Genomic DNA, 26,450 nt, shown 5'->3' with positions numbered 1-26,450 from the left:
TCCTGGCCGCCGTCAGGGGCGGGGAGGAGGTGAAGCGGGTCCGCGAGGGCAACGTCCTCAACGCCAAGGCGAAGGGGAAGACGCGGGAGGGGGCCGAGGAGCAGCTGACGAGCGGCGACCTCCTCTCCAACCGCAGGATGTTCTACCTGCTGAAGGGCGCCTTCCCTGCCGTGCAGGTGGGTGCCGGGTCCCCGCCAACCCCTCACCCCGGCGGGAAGCTCCAGGCCTCGGGTGCCGGTTACCGGCCGTGTGAGGAGCCCCGAGGGCTCGGCCGGTCGCGGGGAGACACGTGTCGCCCCGCCGTTTTGTAACCGCCGAGGGGAAGTGCTGCTGCCCCCGTTTTGCATTTTTCATTCCCCTCATGCTGATCTTGTGGCGGTGCCGCCTCGTACTCGCTGCCGTGGGTTGCAGGGGAAGGGGTTGGGTCGCGGGCCGGCGAAGCCATGGGGGGTGAAACAAGGCGTTTGAAATAATATAGACGCGAGGGGGGAAAATCACCGAGTCTAACCCTTGTGGATTATGTGCTCTCTGGTTAAGGATAAAGGTGACTTGATGGCATTAATTCTGCGTACCTTAACGGCGCTGAGATTAGCAGTGCTGTTATTTTCTTAACTATCCTTCCTGACAGTTGTCCTGCCCTAAGTTATAGGGAGAGCCAGGAACGGAGAGAAGGGATTGAGAATTTGAGGATTAGGAACACAGTGTCACAATATCTGAAGTTTTAGCCCTTGTGACTTTGGGACATCATTTAAACTAACAGCTGTGTCACGCTGTTGATCACTGCCTACATGGGAAAAATGAATTTTCTTTGAGGCATACACCCTTCTCTACCCTTATTTGCTTCCAAAATCTGGGTCTAACACTTCAGGTTGCAACTTTTTTGCATCTTGTTGGCTTTTTTTCCATTTTCACTTTAGTAAATGGGAACTTCTCTTCAGTCTCCTGCTGTTAAATGCCTTAGCTTTTTACAGTCATTTCAAACAGACAGAAAACCCTATTTGATTTCAGAGGTGGTGATTGCATGCTTTTCCAGGACAGGGTGAGAGAAAAAGTAGTGTGATTTAGTTACTACCCATTACGTTTTCAGTGGCTGTTTTGGAAGTTCCTCGGGGTGATGTGTGGTTTTATGTTTTGGTTTGTGGTTTGTTTTTTTTTTTTTTTTAAAAAAAAGTGTTGAAGAGAACCCATTCAATAGTAAATCTAAAGGAAACACGAAATTCTTCAATATTTGAAATAAATTGGGTACTTGATTAATCTTCCTCTACAGAAGGATTATGAAGGCTGTGTTCTGAAGATTGCTGGATTGTCTGTCAATGGCAAGCCACCTTCACAGGCCTTACGTCAAAGGAAGAAAAAGTATTGTCCCCTATTCTCTTCTGCTATGCAGTGTCCTCACAGAGCTTGGCATTACAGCATGCCTGTATCACAGTCTGAAACCAGTACGCTTTCTCCCCTTCTACAAATGGAGTGACTTCATTAGTTTAGATATAACGGTTCTCCGTGCTTTTAGAGAAGGCTGGGGGTTTGGTTTGGACTTGCAGAGCTCGGTGAACTTCATTGCCTGTTCCATGTCTGTGGTCAAGTGTGTAAACTCTGCTCCAGTGCCTGGGATTCATAGCGGTGACAGTCTGGCTTGTGTGTCTTTCTCTCAGAGGGCGTTAACTTTGAACATCTTTTAAAAACTGGTACTCCTTTTTATTTCCCTTACAGTTGACTTGAGGTGCTAGTTTTTAAAAGTAGATGGTACTTTGTGTTCTCAAACACAGTATGAAGACAAAAAGTGCATGTACATCTGTGGAACTGTAAAACATCAGGCATATGTGTCTTGCTCTCTTTCGATCTCTCTCTTCCTCTTAGATTGACTGAGCTTGAGCATTGACTATGTCTAGGAAGAGTCTGACAAATCTTTCAGCTGATCTAATCAATCTGACAGATCAGCTCTGGGATATTTAGTATTCTGAATACATGAGCTGGATAATAACAGCTTATCTCATGTGGGCTTTAAAAAACATCCACTAAGCTGTATATACTGATGTGCTGTCTCTTAAAGTCTATACAGTGATGAAGATGTATTCATAAACAGTTGTCCAAACCAAAATAAAAACTTGGTTTTACTATATACATGTGGCACTATACACTTCTCAGAAATCTGCAAGTCCTTCATGTGTACCTTCAGCACAAACTATCTAAAACTGCTGCTGTTTCATAGAACAGACCTGCTGCAGTTTTGGTGTGACTGTGAGGATTATAGAGGATTTCCTGAGACACCTTTCATGTGAGGCAGTATAAAACTGCTTTTTGTAAGCAGCATTGTACTTTATACCTGTAGCATTATGCCTGTGTACAGAGTGATGCTCCAGCATAAAAAACACTGCTGAAGTTGAGTAAAACTCCTCTTATTGTTAAAGATGCTGCTAACAAAAGCTGTCAAAGAAAAACTGAAAGAACTCGAAGAGTAAATTTAGGTGCAACGCTGATTTACTTGCATTGTGGAGTCCTCGAGCCTAACAGGGGTACCTCAACATTTAAATTGGTGCCAAATGCTGCAGCCAAGAAAAAAAATACCAGCACAAAACCTGGGTGCCAAAATATGCTTATAATGCAAAGGAAATGATACATTAATTATCCTCTAAGAATAGCTATGGCTTTCCAATGTTTAAAAATAACCAGAGGGAGAAGTCATTTGACTGAAATAAGCTTAAGTCAGTGAGCAGCCTTGAATTCCCTTTATTGTACTGCTGGACATAATAAGGGGAAGCATGCAAACAGTCCATCTGAAGCAGATCTCTTAAGGTGTGATTAATAAGAGAAGATGGAAGAGTTAGGCTTCTCATTTGCAGAAGCTGAAATAAATCTGGAAAGAGTCTTACAAGCCTGACAGTTGCGACTTATAAAAAAGCTTCCAAAATCTGAGGAAAGTAAGAGGAAAAAAAACCTAACGTAGAAAGTGTTTTCCCTTGTCCTTTAAATAAAGCTATCATCTCTACAGAGAAAGAGGAACTCCACTGCTTACATCACCTGCCCTATTTGATATAAATAGATGCATTTGCATCAGTTCAAGACTTCTCACAGCTAGGTTAGGTAAGACTGAAGAAAAGCAGATCAAAATCTGTAGTAGATTGTATGGTGTTGAGTATTGTTGTTATATGCCTCAGAAATAGGTGTGAGAAAGATGAGGGAGGAAGGGGCAAGTCAGTTATTTTTAACTCGGGTATTACCCAGTATTGTTTGATCGCACTAAACATCCAGCAATCGATATTTGCACGCATCTTCTATGAAGTATGTTTGTGCAGTTGATTATTTTAAAATACATTTAATGCTAAAATATGTGCAGTGGTTTCTCTTGAAAAAGTTATCAACTGTGGTTACAGGCTTGAGGTATTTACTGCTCCTATGCTACTGATGTGGTGTTTTCCTTCTCTCTTTGTCATGCTGAGAACAGCTCTGATCCAGAAATAATCATCCTCTCTGCTATTTTTCATTTCTAAAAATTTATTTATCTTTTCTTCGTTACTTCACTGCATTTCTGGTTGGTTCTCCATGCAGCCCCATTTATTCCTTGTGCTAGCACAGTAGTGCAATAAGGAGGACTGTGATGGGAATCAGGTGAGGGGATTAAGGAGATGCTTGAGCCAACCCTGCTGCTGGGAGGAGAGGGCACTGGGGAAATGGTGTTTCCAAATCCAGTTAGAGAATGGCTAGAAACACTTCCTTTGGTCGGTTGGGGTCAACTGTCCTAGCTGTGTCCCCTCACAACTTCTTGTGCACTCCCAGTCTACTCACTGGTGGGGGTCTTGTGAGAAGCAGAAAAGGCCTTGACTCTGTGTAAGCACTGCTCAGCAGTGACTAAAACATCATTGTGCCGTCATCACTGTTTCCAGCACAGGTCCAAAATGTTCCCCCGTACTAGCTACTGTAAAGAAACTCTACCCCAGCCAAAACCAGGGCATGGTCTTGCAACTTCCCTGAATCTGAACATTCTTTTTCTTCCAAGTTAAGACAGATGATAAATACCTCATTTCAAGCTTGTACATGAAAATGCTGGACTCAGGCATCAGTGTTTGAAATGGAAATTTAAGAACATGGCAGTTTTACTTTTAATGAGATATTCTTCTAAATCAATCCCACTTTTTGAAGATTAGTCTCCAAGCACTCCTTTTTTATCAAGATACCTGAAGTACTTCCTAGGTTTAAACCTGCTGTTTACAGGCTTCCGACCACAGTGCCGACTATCGTACTTAGAAAAGTAGAATTTCATCTGAGATGGAAAGCTCTGCATCTGTTAACAATTCTGTGTGAAAGATAGGTGTGTTAAAGAAGTAGGTTTAAAAACCAAAGTGCTACTTAAACTTCAGAAGGATTTCAGTGCTTTGTTGAATAATTTCAGTAATTTCTTTGTCTCTTCATGTTGCGAGAATGGCATCCTCAGGTTTTAGGGTTTTTAGCAAAATGGATGTTCTTCTGACCTGGATGATCTTAGCAACTGCCAATAGGTTTCTAAGTAAAGCTGGAAGTATAAAGGGTAATCGGAAATCTCAGTAACAGGTGTTGACTGGAGATGCATCTCTTGACGTGTTTTAATTGATACTAGATAACTTTGCTGGATTTGTGTGTGTGGTGGGGGTTTTGGTAGTGGGGGAGGGGGGCTACAGCAGTGGCTCCTGTGAGAAGCTTCTTCAAGATTCCCTGGCTCCCAGTCAGATCCGTCTCTGGCCAAGGCTGAGCCAATTAATGACAGTGTGATAATGTATTTAAGAAGAGGAACCTGTGAGTAGGACACTTATGAGAACACTGAGGTCAGTGTAAGAGAAGGAGGAGTGGGAGGCGCGCTGGAGCGGAGACTCCCCTGCAGCCTGGGGTGAGAGCACAGGTTATCCCCCTGCAGCCCATGAAGGTCCGTGGTGGAGCAGATGCCCACCTGCAGCCTTTAGAGGACTCCATGCCAGAGCAGGTGACTGCATCTGAAGGAGGCCAGGACTCTGAGGGAAGAAGCCCCTGCTGTTGTGGTTCGGTGCTGGGAGGACTGCAGTGTGCGTGAGGGATCCATGCTGGAGCATCTTGGAAAGGATGTATGCCATGGGAAGGACAAGTCAGAGAAAGTTTGTGGAGGACTGTCTTCTGTGAGAGGGATGCTATGCTGGAGCAGGGGAAGAGTGTAATGAGTCTTCCCCCCGAGGAGGAAGAAGCAGCAGGACTGACTGTAACCCCAACTCCCTGCCCTCTGCTGAGCCTGGGAAGAAGATGGGGGTGAGGGGAGGTGTTTTTAAGATCTGTTAATACTTCTCACTGGCTTACTCTTGTTTGCTAAATGTTGTTAGTGTTTGAATTAAACTGATGTTTTGAGTCTGTATTTTGCCTGTGACCAGAATGGATGAGTCATCCCTCCCTGTCCTTATCTTTTTTTTTTTTTTTTTTTTTTTTTTTTTTTTTTTTTTGTATTTTCTCCTTCACATTCCTGAGGGGGAAGGGGGGAGCAAGCTGCAGTGAGATGTTCAGTTGCCTGCTGGGCTCAAACCACGACAACAGATTCTGTTGGTTCTCTCTATGTGACATGAAATTAAAGCCGTAACTTTATGGTAATGAGTTCTGTGATTATCTTTGCAGGGGTAATTACAAGTAGTTCATTTGCCTTGTGCGTGTATGGGGGATGTTTAATCTGTCATCTGATCATCTGGAGATTTGAGTTTCTTGGTAGTATAGCTGTTCACAAACAGAAAAAGTTTTCTTGGTGTTTTTTATTGTATTGGTAGATTTCTAATCTGGCTTTATTTGGATGTTTTCTTAAAATGAGGAGTAGTGTTACAAATCTCGTGACAAGCTAGTCATTCCTTTATCTTTGCTAGACTTGCATCTCTGTAGAACAGTAATGGATTATTTTGCCATCTACTGAAACAACTTGTGTGAGATAACGATCGAGTGGCTTTTACTGGTTTTAAATTCTAGTTGTTTGTACAGATCACTGGTGGAAACTGAATTCTGTGATCCATGCTGATTCCTTCTGTTGCATTTTTGTTGTTTTCACCAGCTTCTGTTTATCATAAGCCAGTAGAAGCAGAGTTGTTATTTGATACGTCTTTACAATTTATGTAAACCTGTTTGTTTCAGTCTGCTTCCTGCTGGCTTAATGACCAAAGCCAGGTAACAAGTTGTGCTAAGCACTAATTGAGCTTTTTGACATTTAGGCTTGTCCATATTCTTCTTTGCACATCCTGTCATCTTGCTCCTGCATGGAGTGTATACCTTTTGTTGTTAAAATAAATGGAGATATAGTTGATGGTAGAGGAGAACTTCTGTCTGGAGTGCTGTGCCTGGAAAATGCATGTCTCCTTTATCTATTATAGAAGTATTTGCTGTTTTCATTTCAGATGAATGAAAACGTGAGACCAACGGTTTTTATCCCTTTTATTATATCTTAGAATATTTTTGTACCTTACCCATTTATATACAAATATACTTTATATTTTTATTAAACTTTATTACCTTTTAACGGGCTATTTATTTAGAGAACGATGTGATTCATCAAGGTCCTCTCCTTTAGTAATAAAACCTATCCTGCTAAAACTCTGTAAAGTGGACCCTAGCAAAAGGAACCTTTTTGAAAGGCATGAAGATCACCTGTAAAAGCTCATTTTTCCCTTTCTAATATGTGTGGTAATCTAAGGAGGAAAAGAATCCTTTAAAAAGGAAGCAGCTGGTTTAAAAATATCAGTGTATTGAATAAAACTAGAATTTTTCACTATGTTGGGAAAGCTACTGTTCAAATTATTTGCATTCTTTTCAGTGTCAAGTAACATAAGCTTTCAGGAAGCAGCTTTTGTTCATAGTGAAAACTGCTCCTTGCTGCCCTCAGATTCAGAAATTGAAAGGGACGGATCATGAGTCGTCCTGACTGCAGGTGAGCTAAGTCTTTGTGTGAATGCAAGTCCTTCCTTCTGTAGCAGATTCTGGAGCCCTGTTTCCTAAGCAGGATAAGTTAGATACTTCTCTTGGTTATTGGAAATGCTGCTTTGACCGCATCTTGCTCTCCTGGAGAGCGCTCTCTTGTGCATATTTATACGCCCTGACTTGTTGAGTGGGTGTTTATATTCAGAGGTTTTGGCATCTGATTCCTTCACACAGTTTGTGTGTATATAGATACCATGAGAAGATGAGACAGTTTTTGCCTCTGATATGTTTGAAGGAAAAAACAGGTAGAATCTGAGCAAATGGAGGTAAAATAGTCTGACTTGTAATGTAGTGGGCATAAGGGCACGTCGCTCTTCAGAGCAGTGCAACAGCAGTGGTTGGAGGGACGCGGTGTGAGGCTTGGCCCAAAACCAGGGGAAAACCCAAAGGCTACTGGTTAAACTGTTCTCCCAAGTTGTGACATCTCTCAAACATAGTCAAATGTTATCAAATAACAACAAATCAAATACAGTCCTATGCAGCCACCTAGAAGGACAATATGCCTTTCAGGGTGTGTAGTTGTAGGCATCCTCTTACTGGCTGCTCTTGACATTAGTCCAGAGGGTGCCTATAGTTATAAAATATTTTCCACTGTCTGCAGGGAACATCTCTCAGCCAGTAAGAAGGTTTGAGAATAATTGTTGGTTTATTGTTTGTAAGTGTTTCTATTTACTTCTGTCCCTCCACTCCTTTCCTCAGTCTCCTGTCACATGAATACAAATGGCAAAGTTAAGTTTGCATCTTGGCTATGCGTAGTGTTTACATTACATAATCACTGGTGAAGTGACTGTATGTGTCATTCAGAGTTAGTGCCCTAACAAAACAGAACAAAATCAAACATCTATTAATGTTTTACTAACATTCCCCTGTATATGCCATTTTGTCTGGGCCTCCAGGCTTTTAATTTTTATGCTCCCATTCAAATCAATAGACTTATCCACTGAATCATAGAATCATGGAATAATTTCTGTTGGAAGGCACCTCTAAAGTTCATCTAGTGAAGCCCCCCTGTATTGAGCAGGGCCATCTTCAAATAGATCAGGTTGCTCAGACCCCCATCCAGCCTGACCTTGAACTTTTCCAGGGATGGGGCATCTACCATCTCTTTGGGCAACCTGTTCCAGTCTCTGTTTTTGAAATGTAATACGTGGAATACTTTTATATTCTGACTAACAAATATTATCTTTTGTTACCTAAACTTGGGGATTTGGTTTGTGGTTTTTTGTTTTTTTTTTCCTTGAGTAGCTTAATTAATATTTCTCCTTTATAATACATATGTGATAGTATTTGTGGTGTTGTTTTGTTTTCTAGTCTAATAAAATGACACTGAGCTTTGGATTTTAGAGGACTTAATTGTCAGATGGGGATACTGATGCTCTCAGGAATAAAGAGCTGTACTACCTCATCTTTTTTTAAGATATTGGATTATTTCCATATTAAAATACAAAATAAATATTGTAATGAATAAGGATATGGAGAAAGAGAGGGAGTAATAAATAATACCTCAAAACACTTTATAAGAAAAGCATTGCATTTTCATGTACTGATGTTTACTTAAAAAAAAAAATCATGTATTTGAACAGAAACTTCTATTTAATTTTTTTAGCATAAATTTTTTTCAGTTTAATTTATCTTTAATGGGTGAATTCAGAGGCAAAACTACAGCTGTGTCATACTCTTTCAAACCAGGAAAATGCCTGAGTTTGTTCACCTTGCCACAGACAGCTAGCTGGTATTCAAGTAGGTTTGTTGGGTGATGAGCTGCCACACAGACATCATGAAGTGCTGGTAGGGATTAGCCCTACATAGGACAGAGAGCCACTGTGAGGTTCCCTGAAGTCTTTATGTGGTTGGGACTGTTGGCTCTTTGTTCAGAGCACTGCATTTATCCACACAGGTTTGTAGTACTCTCCTGGGTTGCTTCTCATGTTCCTGAGCAGATCTTTCCAATCACCAACATGCCAGAGGAGAATGTTTTCTGTTTTCTGAAAGCTGGGGTTACCTGGGTGTTTAGGAAGACACGCTGTGGTCTGATCCTTGTGTTGTCACTGGATCTCTGCTGCTGACTCTGAGCAGCATCCCTCATCCATTACAGAATTCCTGCACATCACAAACTTGTTTTAAGGAAACTCTGTGCTGGTGAGATGCAGCTGGACTGCCTTATTTATGAAATAACTTTTTTGTTGACCTTTCAGCAGTAGTGCATTCACCACTTCACATATATTTTATTAAATCTCTGTTTGATGCAGTTGTTCTTTTTTAAGAAGGTCTTTACCTTCAAGTGTAACTGGGGAAGATTGCTGAAATGTAGTTAAGCTCCATGTCAGTGGGCAGCTTATAGAACTTCTTGAGATGGGCTTTTGCAGCTTATGGCTCTCAGGTGGCTAACCCCAAATAGCTATTCATTTCTGTCTTCTGCTTGCTGTCTCAAGATCTTGCATGATGGGTTGCTATCTAAATCTGATTCTTATGAGTACGTAAAGCTATCTACATGATAGCAAGTATGCAAACTTTATTATTATTTATACTAACATAGCAGTTTAACTGACTCGGAGTGTCTTGCTGGAAAAATCTCTGAAACATTTGGCATTGTGATTGTCTTTCTACCATAGCTACTCCTAATTTCTGAGTGAAAACTTGGGAATGCAGTCAACTACATATCCATATTGCTTCAGAAAAGCTTGAAATGTAAGGTCATGGCCTCTGCAGGCTTCCAGCATGTGAGAATGACAAGTAGGAAGGCAGCATCATGTTAACAAAAAGGCATATTTTCTGTTTTCTGGGTATATTCGGGGGGGGGGGGGGTAGGGCAGGCAGGGAAGGTTCCCAGTGTTAAGGTTTGATGATCCTCTCTTAGGCAAGCATGTCTTGCAAAACCTATAATATAGCTTCCTAACAATAAATACATTTAATAACTGCATGCTGTGGAATGGCTATGAATTTCTACGTGAACTATAACTTGTGGAATATTCAGCCAAGACTACAGAGTAAATGGTCATATGAATGGAAGAACTAGTAACCTAGTTGATTTTTTTTCTTTTTATTTTCTCCAGATGGCTCTGCAACCTCACTGCTTTTTTCTTTTTTTTTTTCCATTTACCTTCCTTCGTTTACCTTTTTTTCTCCTTTTTGCTTTTTTGTTTTTTCCTGGCAGACTAGTATTGGCTGTTGAGAGAGACTCCTCACAAGCATTATAAATGCTGCAGTGTCATGGCCACCACTACAAAATTTGAACTAGTAGGAGGTCTTTCTCTGAAAACAATAGGTTACAGTCTTATTACTGTAACAACAGGTTTAACAAGATGTTAATCCTTTTGAAGATTGTTTCCAACCCTTCAACTTTTTAGAGGCCTCTCCCTTTTGTTGAGGAAATGTTTTTTTTTATGGTGGTGCATAATATGCTGTAGTGAAAATTAAACTGCCCAGGGGCTGTGTTGAGGCTGCCAAGTCTGTGGGACTAGTCATCTTGACTTTGCAGGGCTGTTTTCCCTAGGGGAAAACCGAATCATCAGGTTTATTATGCAGTGACAGATGTTTAATTTGTAAATGTCACGGCAACTTCAAGGACTTTGTGTTTGGCATACAATGCTTCAAATACATACTGGTTTTACGTGAGAAGACAGCTATGATGTATGGCTGTAGTTGCTGCAGTTCTGCTTGCTTTCTTTTTTTGAGTTCTCTTGGAGATGGCCCTTAACCTTTTGCTAATAATCTGTTACAGTTGACAGGTGTGATGTCTTTTCTTGTCATGATATGAGTTAGGTAAATATTATGCTGATACGAAGTCTGTAACATTCAAACACAGTCTGATCATTTCTTTATTTTCACTGTCTTTCAATGTCACTTCCCTACAACATCTATAGTAACAAGTTCTTTTAGTCGGAGGGGATTTATCTACTCTAGCGGTCAGAAATCTGAATCTGAGCTAGCAGTCTCAACATCAACCGTAACAAGTAAAGATAAAGCGGTAGTTCTAGGTTGTAGACCCATTGCATCTCATGTGCGCCTACTATTTTGCCTTGACTGGACATCAGAACTAGTCAGTTTGGCATGCCTTTAAAAGTGGCTTCCTCTAATATAATTCTAAAGTTACTAAGAACAAAAATGCTTGTGTTCCTTACATTCTGAAATGTCCTAAAAGTCCAGATTGGTATAACACGCAACTTCAGACATGTAACCTACACATCTAAGCCATAGCATCATCATCCTACTGAGTCATTAGTGGAGTGATGCATTTCTGAAGGGTTTACACAGGCTGAAGCTTGAAAGGCAATGAATTCCTTTTTATTGGCAGTAGGAACATAGAAATACTGTCATAGAATGGTTTGGGTTGGAAGAGACCTTAAAGATCAGTTCACTTCAACTCCCCTGCCACAGGCAAGGACATTTTCCACTAGGTCAGATTGATCAAACCCGCATACAAGCTGGTCTTGAACACTTCCAGGGAGGGGGCATCCACAGCCTCTCTGGGCAACCCGTTCCAGTGCCTCACCACCCTCACAGAAAATAATTTCTTTCTTCTGGCTAATCTAAATCTACTCTCTTTCAGTGTTAAAACCATTATTCCTTGTCCTATCGCTACACTCTGTGGTAGAGTCCCTCCCCATCTTTTCTGTAGGCCCCCTTTAGGTACTGGGAAGCTGCTATAAGGTCTTCCTGGAGCCTTCTATTCTCCAAGCTGAACAACCCCAACTCTCTCAGCCTGTCCTCACAGGAGAGTTACTCCAGCCCCCTGATCATCTTTGTGGCCTCCTCTGGATCTGCTGGAGCAGGTCCATGTCCCTCTTATGTTGAGGGCCCCAGAGCTAAACACAGCACTCCAGGTGGGGTCTCATGAGAGCAGAGTAGAGGGGGAGAATCACCTCCCTTGACCTGCTGGCCACACTCTCTTGATGCGGCCCAGGATACATTTGGCTTTCTGGGCTGCGAGTGTATATTGCTGGCTCATAGTCAGTTTTCCATCCACTATTCAAATCATCCTCTGTAGGGCTTCTCTCAATTGACTCTTCACCCAGCCTGTATTTGTGCATGGTATTGCCTCAACCCATGTGCTGGATCTTGCACTTGACAATGTTGAATTTCATGAGGCTTGTATGAGCCCACTTTTTATGCCTGTCCAGGTCCCTCTGGATGGCATCCCTTTCCTTCAGCCTGTCAACTACACCACGCAACTTGGTGCCATCTGTGAATTTGCTGAGGGTGCACTCAATCCCACTGTCCAAGTCACCGACAAAGGTGTTAAACAGTGCTGGTCCCAACACTGATCCCTGAGGAACATGACTGATCACCGGTCTCCAGCTGGATGTTGAGCCATTGACTGCAACTTTGAGTGCGACCATCCAGCCAGTTCCTTATCCACTGAGCGGTCCATCCATCAAATCCATGTCTATCAAATTTAGAGACGAGGATGTTGTGCAGGACAACGTCAAATGCTTTGCACAAGTCCATGTAGGTGACATCAGTTACTTTTCCCTTATCCACTAGTGCTGTAACCCTGTCGAAGAAGGCTACCAAATTTGTCAGGCACAATTTGCCCTTAGTGAAGCCATGTTGGCTGTCACCAATCTTCTCCTTATTTTCCATGTGCTCTGGGATAGTTTCCAGGAGGATCTACTCCATGATCTTGCTGGGCATGGAGGGGAGACTGACTGCCTGTAGTTCCCTGGGTCATCTTTATTACCCTTTTTAAAAATGGGGCTTATGTTTCCCTTTTTCCAGTCAACGGGAACTTCACCAGACTGCCACAACTTTTCAAATATGAAGGATAGTGGCTTAGTCACTTCATCTGCTAGTTCCCTCAGAACCCATGGATGCATCTGATCAGGTCCCATGGACTTGTGCACCTTCACGTTCCTTAGATGGTCTCAAACCTGATCTTTTCCTACAGTGGGCAGTTCATTCTCCCAGTCTCTGCCTTTGCCTTCTGCGACTTGGATGGTGTGGCTGGTGAAGACTGAGGCAAAGGAGTCATTGAGTACCTCAGCCTTCTCCGTATCCCAGGTGACCAAGTCTCAGTTTTCTGTCTGGAGAGAACCATCATTTTCCCTAGTCTTCTCTAGTCCTAGTAACCAACATACCTGTAAAAGCTTTTTTTGTTGCTCTTGACATCCCTGGACAGATATAATTCTATCTAGGCTTTAGCTTTCCTAATGTGTTCCCTGGCTGCTTGAACAACTTCTCTGTATTACTCCCAGGCTACCCGTCCCTGCTTCCACCCTCTGTAGGCTTCCTTTTTACATTTGAGCTTGTCCAGGAGCACCTTGTTCATCCATGGAGGCCTCCTGGTGGTCTTACCTGACTTCTTCCATCACTTCTGAGCTTGGAGAAAGTAATCCTTGAATATTAACCAGTTTTCCTGGGCCTTTCTTGCCTCCAGGGCTTTATCCCATGTTACTCTACCAAGCAGATCCCTGAAGAGGCCAAAGTCTGCTTTCCTAAAGTCCAGGGTAGCAAGCTTGCCGTGTGCCCTTGCCATCTTAAGGTTCTTGAACTCTACCATATCATGTTCACTGCAGCCAAGGCTGCCCTTGAGCTTCACACTCCACACCAGCCCCTTCTTGTTGGTGAGAACAAGGGCCAACACAGCACTTCTCCTCACTGGCTCCTCCATCACTTAGAAGGAAGCTATCATCACTGTATTCCAGGAATCTCCAGGATTGCTTATGCCCTGCAGTGCTGTCTCTTCAACAGATACCAGGGTGGTTGAAGTTTTCCATGAGGACCAGGGCTTGTGAATATGAGGTTGCTCTTACCTGTCTATAGAGGGCCTCATCCTCTCAGTATTACTGTAGGAAAGTTGGGTGGCCTGTAGCAGATCCCCACTATAATGTCTTCTGTCCCTGCCCTCCCTTTAATCCTGACCCATAAGCTCTCAGTCAGCTCTTCATCCATCCCCAGGCAGAGCTCTGCACATTCCAGCTGGTCACTGACATAGCAGACAGAGAGAGCAACACTCCCTCCTCGTCTGCCCTGCCTGTCCTTCCTAAAGAGCCGGTATCCTTCCACTCCAACAGTCCAGTCATAGGAGTCATACCAGCCTGTCTCTGTGATGTCAGTAAGATCATAACCCTGAAAGTGTGCCTATGGGTCTAGCTTCTCTTGTTTATTCCCCATACTACATGTATTTGCATAGAGACATTTCAGTTGGGCCCCTGATGCAGCTGACTTGTTGGCTACAGTTCCTTTGAGCTACTCTTCAGGTGCTCTCCTGCTGACCTGTGACCCCTCTAGTCTCCTCATGTAATTGCAGTGCTAAAAGTAAACAGGATGAATTTGTCTACATTCCTGTTAGCACTGCTTATGTCCAATTGCATTACAGCTCTCCTATAAACCATTTTTGTGTTGGTAGTAAGCTGGTAAAGATGGGTTAAGATGAATTGGTCCATATTTCCCCAGTAATTCTTCCTGAACAGGTTATACGATGTTTTGTGTCATGAGAGATCATTAAGTATGGTGTTTTGTGATAACTGCATCTCTTGTGATCCAGAAATATCTTGCTACTGCAGTCACAATGACATTGTTTTGGGTTTTGAAGAATGTTCTTCTCTTCAGCAGATTGGGACTGTATGCTCTGCTACTGGACCAAACCCTGTTTGGCACACTAAAATGAAACATGGTCCAGAATAAAATTCATTAAGTTAGCCAGCAAGTGGCAGTAAGCTTAAATGTGACCTTTGCTGTTTATAAATGTTCTTCATGGGTTTCTTAGGTCCTTACCTCAACCTACCCAAAGACAGTTATGGAATGTTATTGTTTATAAAATATCATTCGTCTGACAGTTGTGTAATGATTACACATGAGCTTCTTAAATTACTAGTTGTAACTCAGTGCCAGAAGCAGGAATATATACTAGGATTCCTACTCCCCAAGTCATACCACAATCTGCACAATATTTGTTGATAAAATATCTGTACATTATCTGCATCTACTGATCTGTATAAATAGAATGTTAGAACCCTACTGTATCTGTATACTGTGTGATTCTCCAAAGTCAAATGTTCTGCTTGTAGTCTTCGAAGCAACTGCACTTAACTTTTTTTTTTTTAAAAAAAAGCAGTTCATACTGTGAGAATGTTCAGTAGAAAGAACTGCAGCCAAAGAAACGGTGTCCAGCTGTGGTGAGGTTCACCGTAAAATTCTGGGTTGTGATTTTCCATTGCTTGTTGCATGATGGTAATAGCTTGTGAGTTGCTGAAGAATGACTAATTCATGCACTTTTAGCTGGATGTGAAGGGAGAAAGAGAAGATGTGAGCAAACCTGTAACTTTCCCTGAGTGCTACAGTTACTGTATCTGATAAGTTAATACAACTACTTTTGTTGTCTTATCATAGATAAACTCTGAAGAACGTGTTGATACAGCTGATCAGGAGACAGTCTCTTGGGATCGCAGTATTCCTGAAGACATAAAACAAAAAATACAGCCTAAAGAGGTTCCAGCAGAAAGTGTTACTGTCTGGATCGATCCCTTAGATGCTACACAAGAATACACAGGTAGCTGATTCTTGTTGACAAATCATGTGTGTAATTCTGATGTCTGCCTTTTATACTGGAGACAAAATAGTAAGTATTTAAAATGGCATCTCTTATTAAAGTGTGTTATGTCAAAGCTAGTGTGATTTAATTGAACAAATTGCATAATGAAATCTGTGGTTATCAAACTACAGTGTTTACTTCTGTATATTTCAACTCTGAAATTACTTTGATATTCCTTGCTACTAAGTATTTGCTAAAATAAATGGTAACTGTCACTTATAGATTCTCGGTAACTGTCACTTATAGATTCTTCTGGAATGACATTTCTTTCAGTTATTACTCTGGCAACATTAAATATCTCAGAATATTTTTTGTTTATTTAAATGGAATAATAGTAAATATTCAACTTGATATAAAAAAATTAAGAGTTTTTAAAAAAAGCATGCATAATTCAATCTTCCCATTTTTCAAATGTTTTAAGATGTCACATAAGCAGTTCAACGTAATCCAACTAAAATTTTTGCTGATAAGTACTGGAACAAAAGAAAAATGGGGATTATTTGCGAATGTTCCCTTGACACAATTGCCTTTTCCAGTGAAGGCTTTTTGGTATTTCATTTATCAGCTTTGAACCAATAGAGGATAGGAAGTGGGACAGAGAAGGGAGGATATAGGGGCACAGATTTCCATGAAAATATATGCTGCAAAAGACACAGCTGTTAGCAGTAGATCTGGCAGGAGTATAGGTTACATCTGCTGAACAGGAAAACTTGCTGGAAAACTGAAAAGTCTTTAAAGTTGTTTGAAAACTGCAAGGTTATTTGAAGATACAACAAAGTTACATAAATGTAGGAGGGAAAATGTAGACTAGTGTCCAAAGAACAGCATTTCTGTAAAATCAGGTCTGCTTTCTTTTTGTGTTCTTGGCATCTGGCTGTAAACTTACTCACTTTCTCATTTTGCCCACAGAGGATCTTCGACAGTATGTCACGACAATGGTTTGCGTGGCTGTAAATGGTAAACCAGTAATAGGAGTGATACACAAGCCGTTCTCAGCATATACAGGTACCTTCATATATTTCTTCACATGTTTCCAGCCTCTTCAGGCATAGTGGTAATTAAAATTTAATGTTTGAGAGAACACCTGTAGGTATAAATGAGAAAATCGTACTTGGGGCAAAAGACCTCGGAGTTAGAGCTGCAGATGTGTTTTGTGCTATAAAACTGTGAAGGAAAATGCTGCCCTTGTTTAACATAAAAATGATGCATTTAAAACAAACTAACTGAAAACATGTTTAAGAATTAAGATGCCTTCAGTTGGAGTGCTTATAGTAAACCAAAGAAAGTGAAACCTACTCATGCTGACCAGTCTTATGCATGCTGTTAGTCTTCAACCTTTGCTCATTCAGAGCAACATGGGTCTGTGATATTATACCCAGAAGCTGATGTTTATTCAGTGTGAATAACAAAAATTTTAATGGTAACTGTTTATATGTAACAGGCAAAACTGTAGCATATCCTTAGTGATTATTTGACATGTTTTTAATGCCACAACCCTTCACTAATTAATGCTTTAGGTATCAGTGAGGATGGCTGCAGGTTTGGCAACATGTATGCACTTCTGAAAGCTTCAAAGTAGTTTTAGTATTCATGTTTTACATACTATATATTTGAAACAAGAATTTCTGTTCTCCTTTTCCCTTAGGCAATACTGACCTCTAGAGTTGTGAAATTATGCAGTAGCTCTGGCACAAACTAAGACTGAATACATGTGGTTTTTTGTTCTTTTTTTTGCCTACTGAATACTCAGTGTTTTGTGTTAAATATTTTACTGTCTTTAAATATGAACTTAATTTTCAGTCATTTAAGTATGTGCTAGATTCCCACAGGCTTTAAGAATCTTGGGGGATTTTGGAACATCTTTTTCTAAGTATCAACATCAATCTGAAGAAATGGGGTTTTTTGGCACTCTAAATTAGATAATTTATCTCCTTTAATAATAGCAAAGTGTGAAAAGTTCGGACATGGCATCAGATGAGATCCAATGAATTCTGTTGTTCTATGTGAAGAGTATTCATTTCACAGTCTGAAAATACCAGTATTTTATGAGTAGGATTGTTCCTAATACTACCACACAAATACAAAGCAATAAGGGGCAGTCGGCATTGTTATTACACATAACTTGGTCTGTTGCCATACAATCTGGCCCTCTACTGAGATGAAATTGCTGGTTAGTCTGCTAAGTAAATGTCAAATTAATGCTTGGGGGATGCCGCCTACTAAGCTGGGCTTTGAACCTCATGATGAAACAAGTGGGAGGTTGTGTATTCTAAATCCAGTCCACCGAAACACACATCGAATGTTTTTTCTTAGCATTAGTATCCTCCTAAACTGTTACCATTCTTAACATTCATATCCTTCTGAACAAAACAATAACACTTTTGCTATCTGCTTTGAAAGGTATGGGGCTTTTTTTTTCTTATAAGAAGGTTGTTTGAGGAAATACTGAATCTGTTTCTGACTTGGAGCCATCGTTTTGACTTCGGTGGCTTTCCAGTTGCAAGATCTAAATATTACTGCTTGGGATTTTTCCCTCTTACTCTGTTTTGGTTTGATTTTGGTTTTTTTTTCTTTGATGTGTCACGCAAGAATAGTCAGGCATGGAATAACGCCATATGCACAAAAGTCTGTGTGTGTGTGTGTGTGTGTGTGTGTGTGTGTGTGTGGAGATGGTTTCTCTTTGTCTTCCGCTTGTGTGCATATGTGGGCATGCACCCTTCTGTCAGCCCTAACTTTCCCTTTTACAGTAGGGAGGGACATTGTCAGAGGCATCAATTCCATTTTCTTGGAGCAGTATCCTTTTATCTTTACACTTAACAGAGATTGCTTTTGTAAATCTTAGCAGAATTTGTGTTTCTTTTGTAGCCTGGGCAATGGTGGATGGTGGGTCAAACGTAAAAGCTCGTTCCTCCTACAATGAGAAAACTCCGAGGATTATTGTATCCCGCTCCCATGCAGGAAAAGTTGAGCAGGTTGCACGGCAGACATTTGGAAATAAGACTGTGATAATCCCCGCTGGTGGAGCAGGTCTGATTCCTTAAGCATCCTATACATTTTATTGCTTCCAAATGATTTAATGGGATAGCTCTTATTAGACAAAAGGATATAACTGTGGCATCTCCTCTTTTTCCTCTTAACTTTTGTTCACATCCCTAAAAGCAAACACTTCACAATAGGGACACAGTTTCTCCTGTGTATAGAAACCTACACGGAAACTTAGTTCAGGCTTCAAGCTATTCACAAGTTAGTGAATCCAAGCCTTCACCAGCAAAGTCATTGTGATCCTTTAAGTGAAGACACGGATATGTATTCACTGAAGGCACCCATGCCTCTATGGAGGAAAACGGATCATGTGACCACATAGAGAATCTGTTGCTTGTTGGTTAACTAGTAGTAAGTTTAATTAAACAATTTTTAAAGAAAATGCCATTAAAGTTTGGTACTATTTCTTGCATTTATGTCAAAAGAGAAAACTAGTGTCACTAAAGGCTATTTTTATCTGCTTCATATTCAGTCCAGAGAGGTTTTAGCTTACTTTTTGTAACTTACACAATATACTTGTGCATGTTACTGACAGAATGCAAATATGTGAGGCACTAGTGTAAAGCAATAGCTGTTTTAAAGGCTTAGAAGAGCCATGCAAAATTTGAATTTTATGGAAATGTATCTGTCTGTGTCTTGAATATGGAAAGCCAGTTTCCTTACAGATTGTGTAGTCAGGAAGATCTTGCATAGGTTCTTGACAATGAATCTAAACGAGTTTTCTTATGATGAAGGAAGTGAAAGCATAACTGGTTATAGCAGATCTTCTCCAGGGCTTGCCTCTGTATAAGAAAAGAAAGAAAGGAACAGTTTAATGAAACAGGGATATTGGTTGAACAGTTGAAATATTGAAAAAAATTCCATAAAAGAGAGAATATTGTTTTGAACAATGACTTTATACTGTATAATGTATGATAAAAGGAGTATGCCCTGGGCTGAATTGCTTGATTAGAGTGGTATATGCATCTTCCTTCTACTGTAAGAAAAAGCCAGGAAGAAAAGGGTAGACATCAGCATAATACAGAGAGAGAAATAAGTGAGTGAATGTAAGAGCAAAACTACATTCAAGTTTCTGGTCTTGTTCTTTTAGTGTATCTCTAGATAAGTCTATGTAACATATTGGTAAAGGCTGTCTAAAATTAATGAATCTCAAATACCTAAGGCTTTCATTGGAGTGCAATGGAAAATCTTGTGTGTGTGTGTGTGATGGGTGGGGGGGGTGTTCCTTTTTCAAATTCTCTCTACAGGACAGAGGGCAGACAAGTTTATTTACTGTCTCCATTGTACTGAGTGGCATGATACAATGAATGACATCACTTTCTGAAGTACTGCATGTACATATTATTAACTCTTACTAGTAGATTCATCCTTTGTGATGACCAGGAAAACTTGGTTTAACTTTTTTTTTATTACTTCTGCCCATTTCTAGGATATAAAGTGTTGGCCCTCCTTGACGTGGCTGAAAAGAATCAAGAAGAAGCTGACGTGTATATCCATGTCACCTACATTAAGAAGTGGGACATATGTGCTGGAAATGCAGTGTTGAGAGCATTGGGTGGCCATATGACTACCCTGACTGGTGAAGAAATTAGTTACACTGGCTCAGATGGCAATGAGGGAGGACTTATAGCCAGTATCAACATGAACCATAAAGCACTAATTGAAAAACTTCCAGATCTGGAAAAAACATCACACAAATAAACTTGACTGATGGAGAAGTACAGGTTGTGCTTTTGTAGCCTCCAGACACTCTGTCTGAAGAAGCAGGTGTGAAAACCTGTTGGGAAAGGTGCATGGCAAAGCAAGGAAGTTTGGTGTGGGTTTGGGGACTGTATTGTGCATTGGGTTTCTTCAGTGGTGGTATTTAAAAAAGAATAAAATAATAATAATCAGAAGTAGGAAGGGGACTGATTGCCTCACCTCAGTTTCCATGTTTTATTTTTTTCAGACTGTTTTCATGCAGTTCTTATACTCAAGGTGCATATACAGTATATATTGGTGAACATAGGTGAACTAAAGAAAAATCCAAATTTATTCATAAAATAACCTAAGTAGTTCTCACAGGAATTTCTTGGAACCTTGTACATCTTGTTACTGTAGTTGTAGCAACTTCATAATGAATTAGGTAGGAAAAAAGGTTGATTTGTGTAGACATCTGATAACTCTGTGAACAATTTAGCAGTAAACATGACCTTGTGTTCTGTATCCCCTGAACTGAAAGCACAAGAATATTGACACAAATTTATATGCAGCAACAGTTTATCTTTGACAGTGTGGCACTCCTACTTTTTAAGAGAAAAGAAGAAATGTTCTGTACTATTTTGACATTTTTCCTGAAGGTGTAAACCAGTTTAGTTCAGATGGGTTGTGAATATTGGTGTTTTATTAATCAGTGTAACTATTCCCATATACGTTTTTAAAAGAAGGCAACATTTACTTGTATAGTTTTTAACAGTTACTACTTGTCCTTGATTTCTGCATACAGTGTTGAAGATGCATGCTAGATTTTTCTCTGATGTAGGACTTGTTCATCATTTGGTGTTTGTGCCTATAGAAGCAGCCTCTTTCTTCAGTACTTGGGTTTGTTTTGGTTTTTTTTTCCATTGCACAGAGTCATTTGGAATGAGTTTTAACAGAAATAGTAAGTTGATTGGTTGTTCCCATTTACAACATGAGATATAAACCAGCGATTTTTCTACAACCCCAGAAATAACTTTCTGTCTTTTTAGATTAAGGCACGCTCTTTTCTGCAGAAAGCTCTTGAGCCATCCCAAACAGCTTGTGGTAATTTGGTTTATGCAAATTTGCATGGAGACCAACCATTTGAACTTGAATCTGTTTAAGCAAGTTTGAAGAACATGTGGCACTTGAAATACAGCAGGGTCTGCAAAACTTTACTGACAAATGTTGTCAGTCCTGTATTCACAGAACAGAACTTGGGCCCTTTGATAGCAAATGACAGTTTGTTGTGCCTCTAAAATATGTGGACTTCTATCTGCAAAAATGTAACCATCTCTGTTGTTCCCTGCATCCCTCCGAAGGGTTTCAGAAGGTTAAAATATACCTATTATTTGAATTATCAGTAGATAAACTTCCCATCTCTCCTCAGGAAAGCTAAAATTCTTATTTTATACAGATGTTTTCTCAGTATAAGCTTAGGCTGTTTAAACCAAATTCTTAATTAGTTTTATTTTAACTTTTATCATACTGTTCTGATAAAAAAGAGGGTTTTCTCCTTATGTCAGTAGTGGAGCATGTCTAGATACCTCTTAACTTCTAGCTGATGTTCACACTTCCAAAAGACATCCTCAGATGTTGCATAACTATAGATACAATCATTTATTTTGTAAACTTACTGGCAAAGTAGACTGAAGTTTAGTCCTACTAGCCTTTTGGTACGGGTAGTTTTTTTTAGATAAATGTTTTTCCAAAATTGACACTACTGCTGCTGTTTGAAAATAGCTTTTACATATGTAGATAATACACAAAGCAACTTAACTTCACATTTTTAAATGTAATAAATTACTATATGCTGTGACAGGTGAATATGCCCCTTTTAAAAAGGGTCTGATCTATTTTGAAAAGCTTGAGCTTCCAAACCTCCATGAAGAATAAAAATCCAGATATTTATCAAGGCTTTAGTAATATTTTACAAGATGACTGCAGGTTTTTTTCCTTCAGGCTGATTTAAGTGACTTAAAGCCTAATAAAAAAAAGCAATTGTTCTGTTTATTAGTTAAAGAACATGGATTAAAAATTAAATACGAGAAATAGCCATAGTTAGCCTAGTATAAAAATGTGATTGTGTCACAAAGGTTGAATGCACAGTATTTAAATAGGCAATCAAGACAGTCTATGGCAGGTCATGGTTTTAGATTCAGGTTGAAATTGTGTAAACTTGTGGAAATGTGATTGCTTTTATTTTGGGTACGATTCTATCGCTTGCATAAACTGTGATCAGACTTAGCTTCTGTATGAGAAATTAAAAGTAATACTGCATATCATACAAGGGCTTACTTACATCTTAGTTGAGGGTATAGAGCAGTAAACAGAAGTATTTGCCTAAATTATGTTTCCTTAGGAAGTTAGGATACAAAGAACAGTTTCAGCTCTCCTTTTCTTCCTCCCATATGCTAACTAAAATATCTGGTCTTCCATTAGGAGGATATATGCTTCTTTAGACCCGCTTATATCCTAAATTGGTTTGTTGCAATGGATCACAGCGTTCACTACCTTTCACAGTGGGCCCTGTTAGCCTGATCTTACTTCTCGTGGAAGAGAAGGTGAGAGTAAGGTGCCCGGTTAATTACTTCTGTGCAGCTGGAGCTCATACAGCTAAGGCCTAAAGTCATGCTTGGGGTCTCCCAGTCTAGTTCAAAGAGGAGCTGCTTTGATATGAGAATGATATGAGGTACCTGGTGAATTATCAGTTTCAGATGCCATTTTACAATAAAAGCAGGCCAGCAAGTATTCAGAGTATTCAAAACTACTTGTTTAGTGCTCATCTGTCAGTGCACTTTAATATTAGCTTATATAGTGTTGACACTCAGTATATCCCCTTTCTTTGACTATGTTTACACTCCATTCTAAAACATTTTGCTATTCTGACTTAAATATTTGTTTGGTCTCAGCTGTGTGGATGTGATTTAAGCTTATACCCAGAGTGGTATGAAATCATACCATTCCCATGTCTCAGTGCTGGGCTAGAATATTGTTCTTTAGAGTCTACCCTTTTCCATATAAAACTGTCACACCATTTTTAGGCATGCTACTTAAAACAGTTGCATCGTGTAGGTGGGTCCTATAAAAATACGCCTTTTCTAAAAATTGTAATAAAAAAAATCAAGGTGTCGTTTTAGATCCAAACAAGGGAATTAAGAGAATGTATTGTTTTAGCATTGGTTTTCCAATGGTGGATTTTTTTGACTGGCTATTATGATTGAGGTAATCACAAGTGAAATTATTCTAAAGCCATTTGTATTTTTTCTTTTTCATTCTGCTAAAACAAGTGGATGATAGCATAGATGATACCTTGTGCTGTACCAGGAGTCCTAACTTTCATTCCCCGAATGAACATTTTCTAAATAAACAGAAATAAAAGGGTCGAATATTGTACTTAATTAGTTTGGAGATTAACCTATTTGATAGACTTTTACAGATGGACTTATAGAAAAGCTGATTGTTCTGATCTATGGCACACATAATAATAATAATAATAAAAATATTTAGCAGGGATGGTGAATTAACCATGTAGGTGAAGCTGCAAAGTCATTTAGTGATGTTTCATGTATTTGCTTTTTCTTTGTGGTCATTAGAGTGGACAGAATTTTCTAATTGGCTTCAGGTGTGAAGAGATTTTGGGTTTTTTTTAAATGGCCAGTGGTTGAAGATCAGGGGCATGAAGGGGAGTGGGCACTGGAGTTCATCTCTGCTTTTTTATTTATAAACAGCTGTACTCCAGCATCTTTGTAGCATCGTTTTACTTGGAGATGTGCAACAGCAGTGCAATACTGTATACTTCTGGTTTAATAGTGTAAAGGAGGAGACTGTGTCCCCCAAGAACAGTGCAATGAGAAGTGACAGTGTTGTGCTGGGCCTTGTCTCTGTTAATGCAGCTGAGGCTGGCTGCTTTGTTGTCTCATGCATGTTGTTCCAGCTGCAGTTTCTCTGATGGCAAAACTGCTTTTGTAGGCTATTGCCTTCCCAGTTACACCCAGCCCCTTTGTGGATCTGTTTTCTAAAGCTAGAGGAGAGAAAAGAAGCAGATGGCTGTGCTGGAGAAATTGTAAGAGAAAGCATTTATTTCCAATTCTTTATTTAAATTACATTGATAGCTTCATATATCTTGTCCTTCAGGGTTAGATAACCATACAGTTAATATTTAATGGACCACAGATAAACGCCTGTGTGATTTTAAGCAGGATGAGGGTGGGGGAGACTGCCTTTATCCAAGGAGAGTTTGTATGGATGGCTTCCCATCAGGCCATTCATGATGAGCCTTATTCAGTGCTTTGTTGTAAAGATTTGGGCCCTTTTACACAAACAATCACAGACTTGACTTTGCCAAAATGTTATTCATAGTTTATATTCTGACCTACTATCCTCAATGATGAAACTGTGGTATATCCACTTCATTGTAATGTAACTCGTTGAGACGAGACTGTGGTAACTGAGGACTCAAAAGATTGCTTGACTTTTGAACCAAACAACTTTCTGTATGGCAGCTCTTATAGTGAAATACTAGCATCTGCTGTGAGTGTCTTACCACCCCACAAGCAGGTAGTGCCATTCAAGCGTCCTGTTGAGAATCTGTTGTAGCCTTATACTACATGATTTTCAGATGCCACAGCCTTTGAGCCTTTCTGAGAGGGGTTTGGATGTGCTCATCCAATTTCCTTCTGAGTCTCCCTCTAAAGCCAGCAATCAGCAGCCACTTTTCCGTCTTTGTTCCTCATTTTTTTGTTTCTTCCTGATCCTTGCTCCTTAGTCCATGTGGACAAGAAAAATGAGAGATCAGAGGTGGAAATGGTCCCAGAAAAAGAGAACCACAACAGCAAACTATCCAGTTTATCCTCAGGCTTAATATTTGGGACCAAGGTCTAAGGTGTTGATCCTACCAGAAGTGTGATAGATGCCAACAAAATAAAGACATCTTGGAGAGATTTGTGTGATTGGTGGTACTGGACACGCAGAAAAGATGCAGATGGACTAAGAAGTTAAACTGTCCTAAAAAAGGAGAAGAAAACAGCTTTTCAGTGTAATGTAATATGTATTCAGCATTTCTGTTCCTCTGGATGCAGAGCTTCACTGCTTATGAAAGAGGCTCCGTTGGCCCTCTGTGAAAGGCCTGATTTTGCTGGTCAGTAGCAGTGTTCTGAATTCAATGTGAGCAGAAGCAAGCCAGATAAAACAGAAACAGTAAATTCAGCTAAGTTCTGAAGAGCTCAGCTTCTGCCAGTAGAGCAAACAACCTGGTTTGTGTTTAAACTCACTTCTGGCAGCTTCAGCATGTTACTGGAGAATTTGGAAACATCACCCCAGTGTCTCAAGGTTCTAAGTCATTCAGATTATTTTTTTATGGTCTACAGCTCATAGAGCACATGTTCAGATAATAGTGTTTTCAACCCCAGTTGTTCCTTATTTGTAATTCATATTTCTCTTTTCTCCCCAAAGGACCAGCAACACTCTGGCATTTTGCCTGTTGTCCCACCAAATTGTATTAGTATTTTCCAGTTGTGTGCCAAATTGAAATAACAATTCTATAAATAAACTCTCTGAAAATAGTGGTGAGGGTGTTTTCCTATGTCTTGTCTTTCTGTTGGGTATTTATTGTTTCTTTGTGCACCAGATTTATTTTTTTTTATGGTAATGCATGTCAGGCTGCTTCAGCCGTGCTGTGTCCATCATGCGTGCATGACGTTCTGCCTGAGGGATTATCGTTGTAGACAAGTCTAGTCAAGTTTATGATAAATATAATTCAAGATCTCCACTGGTTTTGCTTTCATATGTGTGTTTTATTGTGAAAGTTGGTGGATTTGTGTGATGGAAAATGAGTGCTTAGAAATCCCCCATATAGTATTGTTCCTTGGATCTGAAGAAGTTTTTCTTCCAACATAATCTCCGGGACTCTTCCTAACCATGTTACTTCATTCTGCTTGAGTCTCTTGTTTCCATGAGAATAGTATTAGAGCAGTAACTGTACTAGCTCTTTCATGGAGTAAGTTGAAAGATACTTTAATGTTCCACATCAGTATGACAGTTTGGGCTCTGCTTGGGTGCAGCTTCAAATATGGTTGTCACCCCTACCAACATGTGTAGGACTGGATGTACAGTGAAGCCGTGTATCATCCTGGCAATGGGGGCCTTGGTGTGCTTTGCTGATTATCATTTTTCCTCAGGTACGAACCATAATTGCCAGGCAGCCTCTGTG

The 26,450-nt window shown here is 40.1% G+C and overlaps 1 protein-coding gene across 1 annotated transcript; it reads left to right on the top strand.

Annotated features, from left to right (window-relative positions):
- Window positions 1-6: 6 nt before the first annotated feature.
- On the top strand, window positions 7-25,803 carry IMPAD1 (inositol monophosphatase domain containing 1). Its single transcript, XM_026842242.1, has 5 exons — window positions 7-176; window positions 15,277-15,436; window positions 16,388-16,483; window positions 18,344-18,505; window positions 19,950-25,803. Exons 1-5 carry the CDS (start codon window positions 138-140, stop codon window positions 20,219-20,221), a joined length of 729 nt encoding a protein of 242 aa, XP_026698043.1. The 5' UTR covers window positions 7-137; the 3' UTR covers window positions 20,222-25,803.
- Window positions 25,804-26,450: the final 647 nt, after the last annotated feature.

This window comes from Athene cunicularia (genome assembly GCF_003259725.1).
Source record: "Athene cunicularia isolate RWA chromosome 2 unlocalized genomic scaffold, athCun1 chr2_part1, whole genome shotgun sequence".
In the NCBI taxonomy this organism is placed as follows: domain Eukaryota; kingdom Metazoa; phylum Chordata; class Aves; order Strigiformes; family Strigidae; genus Athene; species Athene cunicularia.
This window is presented reverse-complemented; position numbering and strand designations above follow the sequence as displayed.

Excerpts from the sequence above, each read along its gene's own strand:
- IMPAD1 (XM_026842242.1), top strand. The coding sequence starts at position 138 with ATGTTCTACCTGCTGAAGGGCGCCTTCCCTGCCGTGCAG. Across the intron at positions 177-15,276 it reads GCGCCTTCCCTGCCGTGCAG|ATAAACTCTGAAGAACGTGT; the intron begins GTGGGTGCCGGG and ends GTCTTATCATAG. Across the intron at positions 16,484-18,343 it reads GCCGTTCTCAGCATATACAG|CCTGGGCAATGGTGGATGGT; the intron begins GTACCTTCATAT and ends TTTCTTTTGTAG.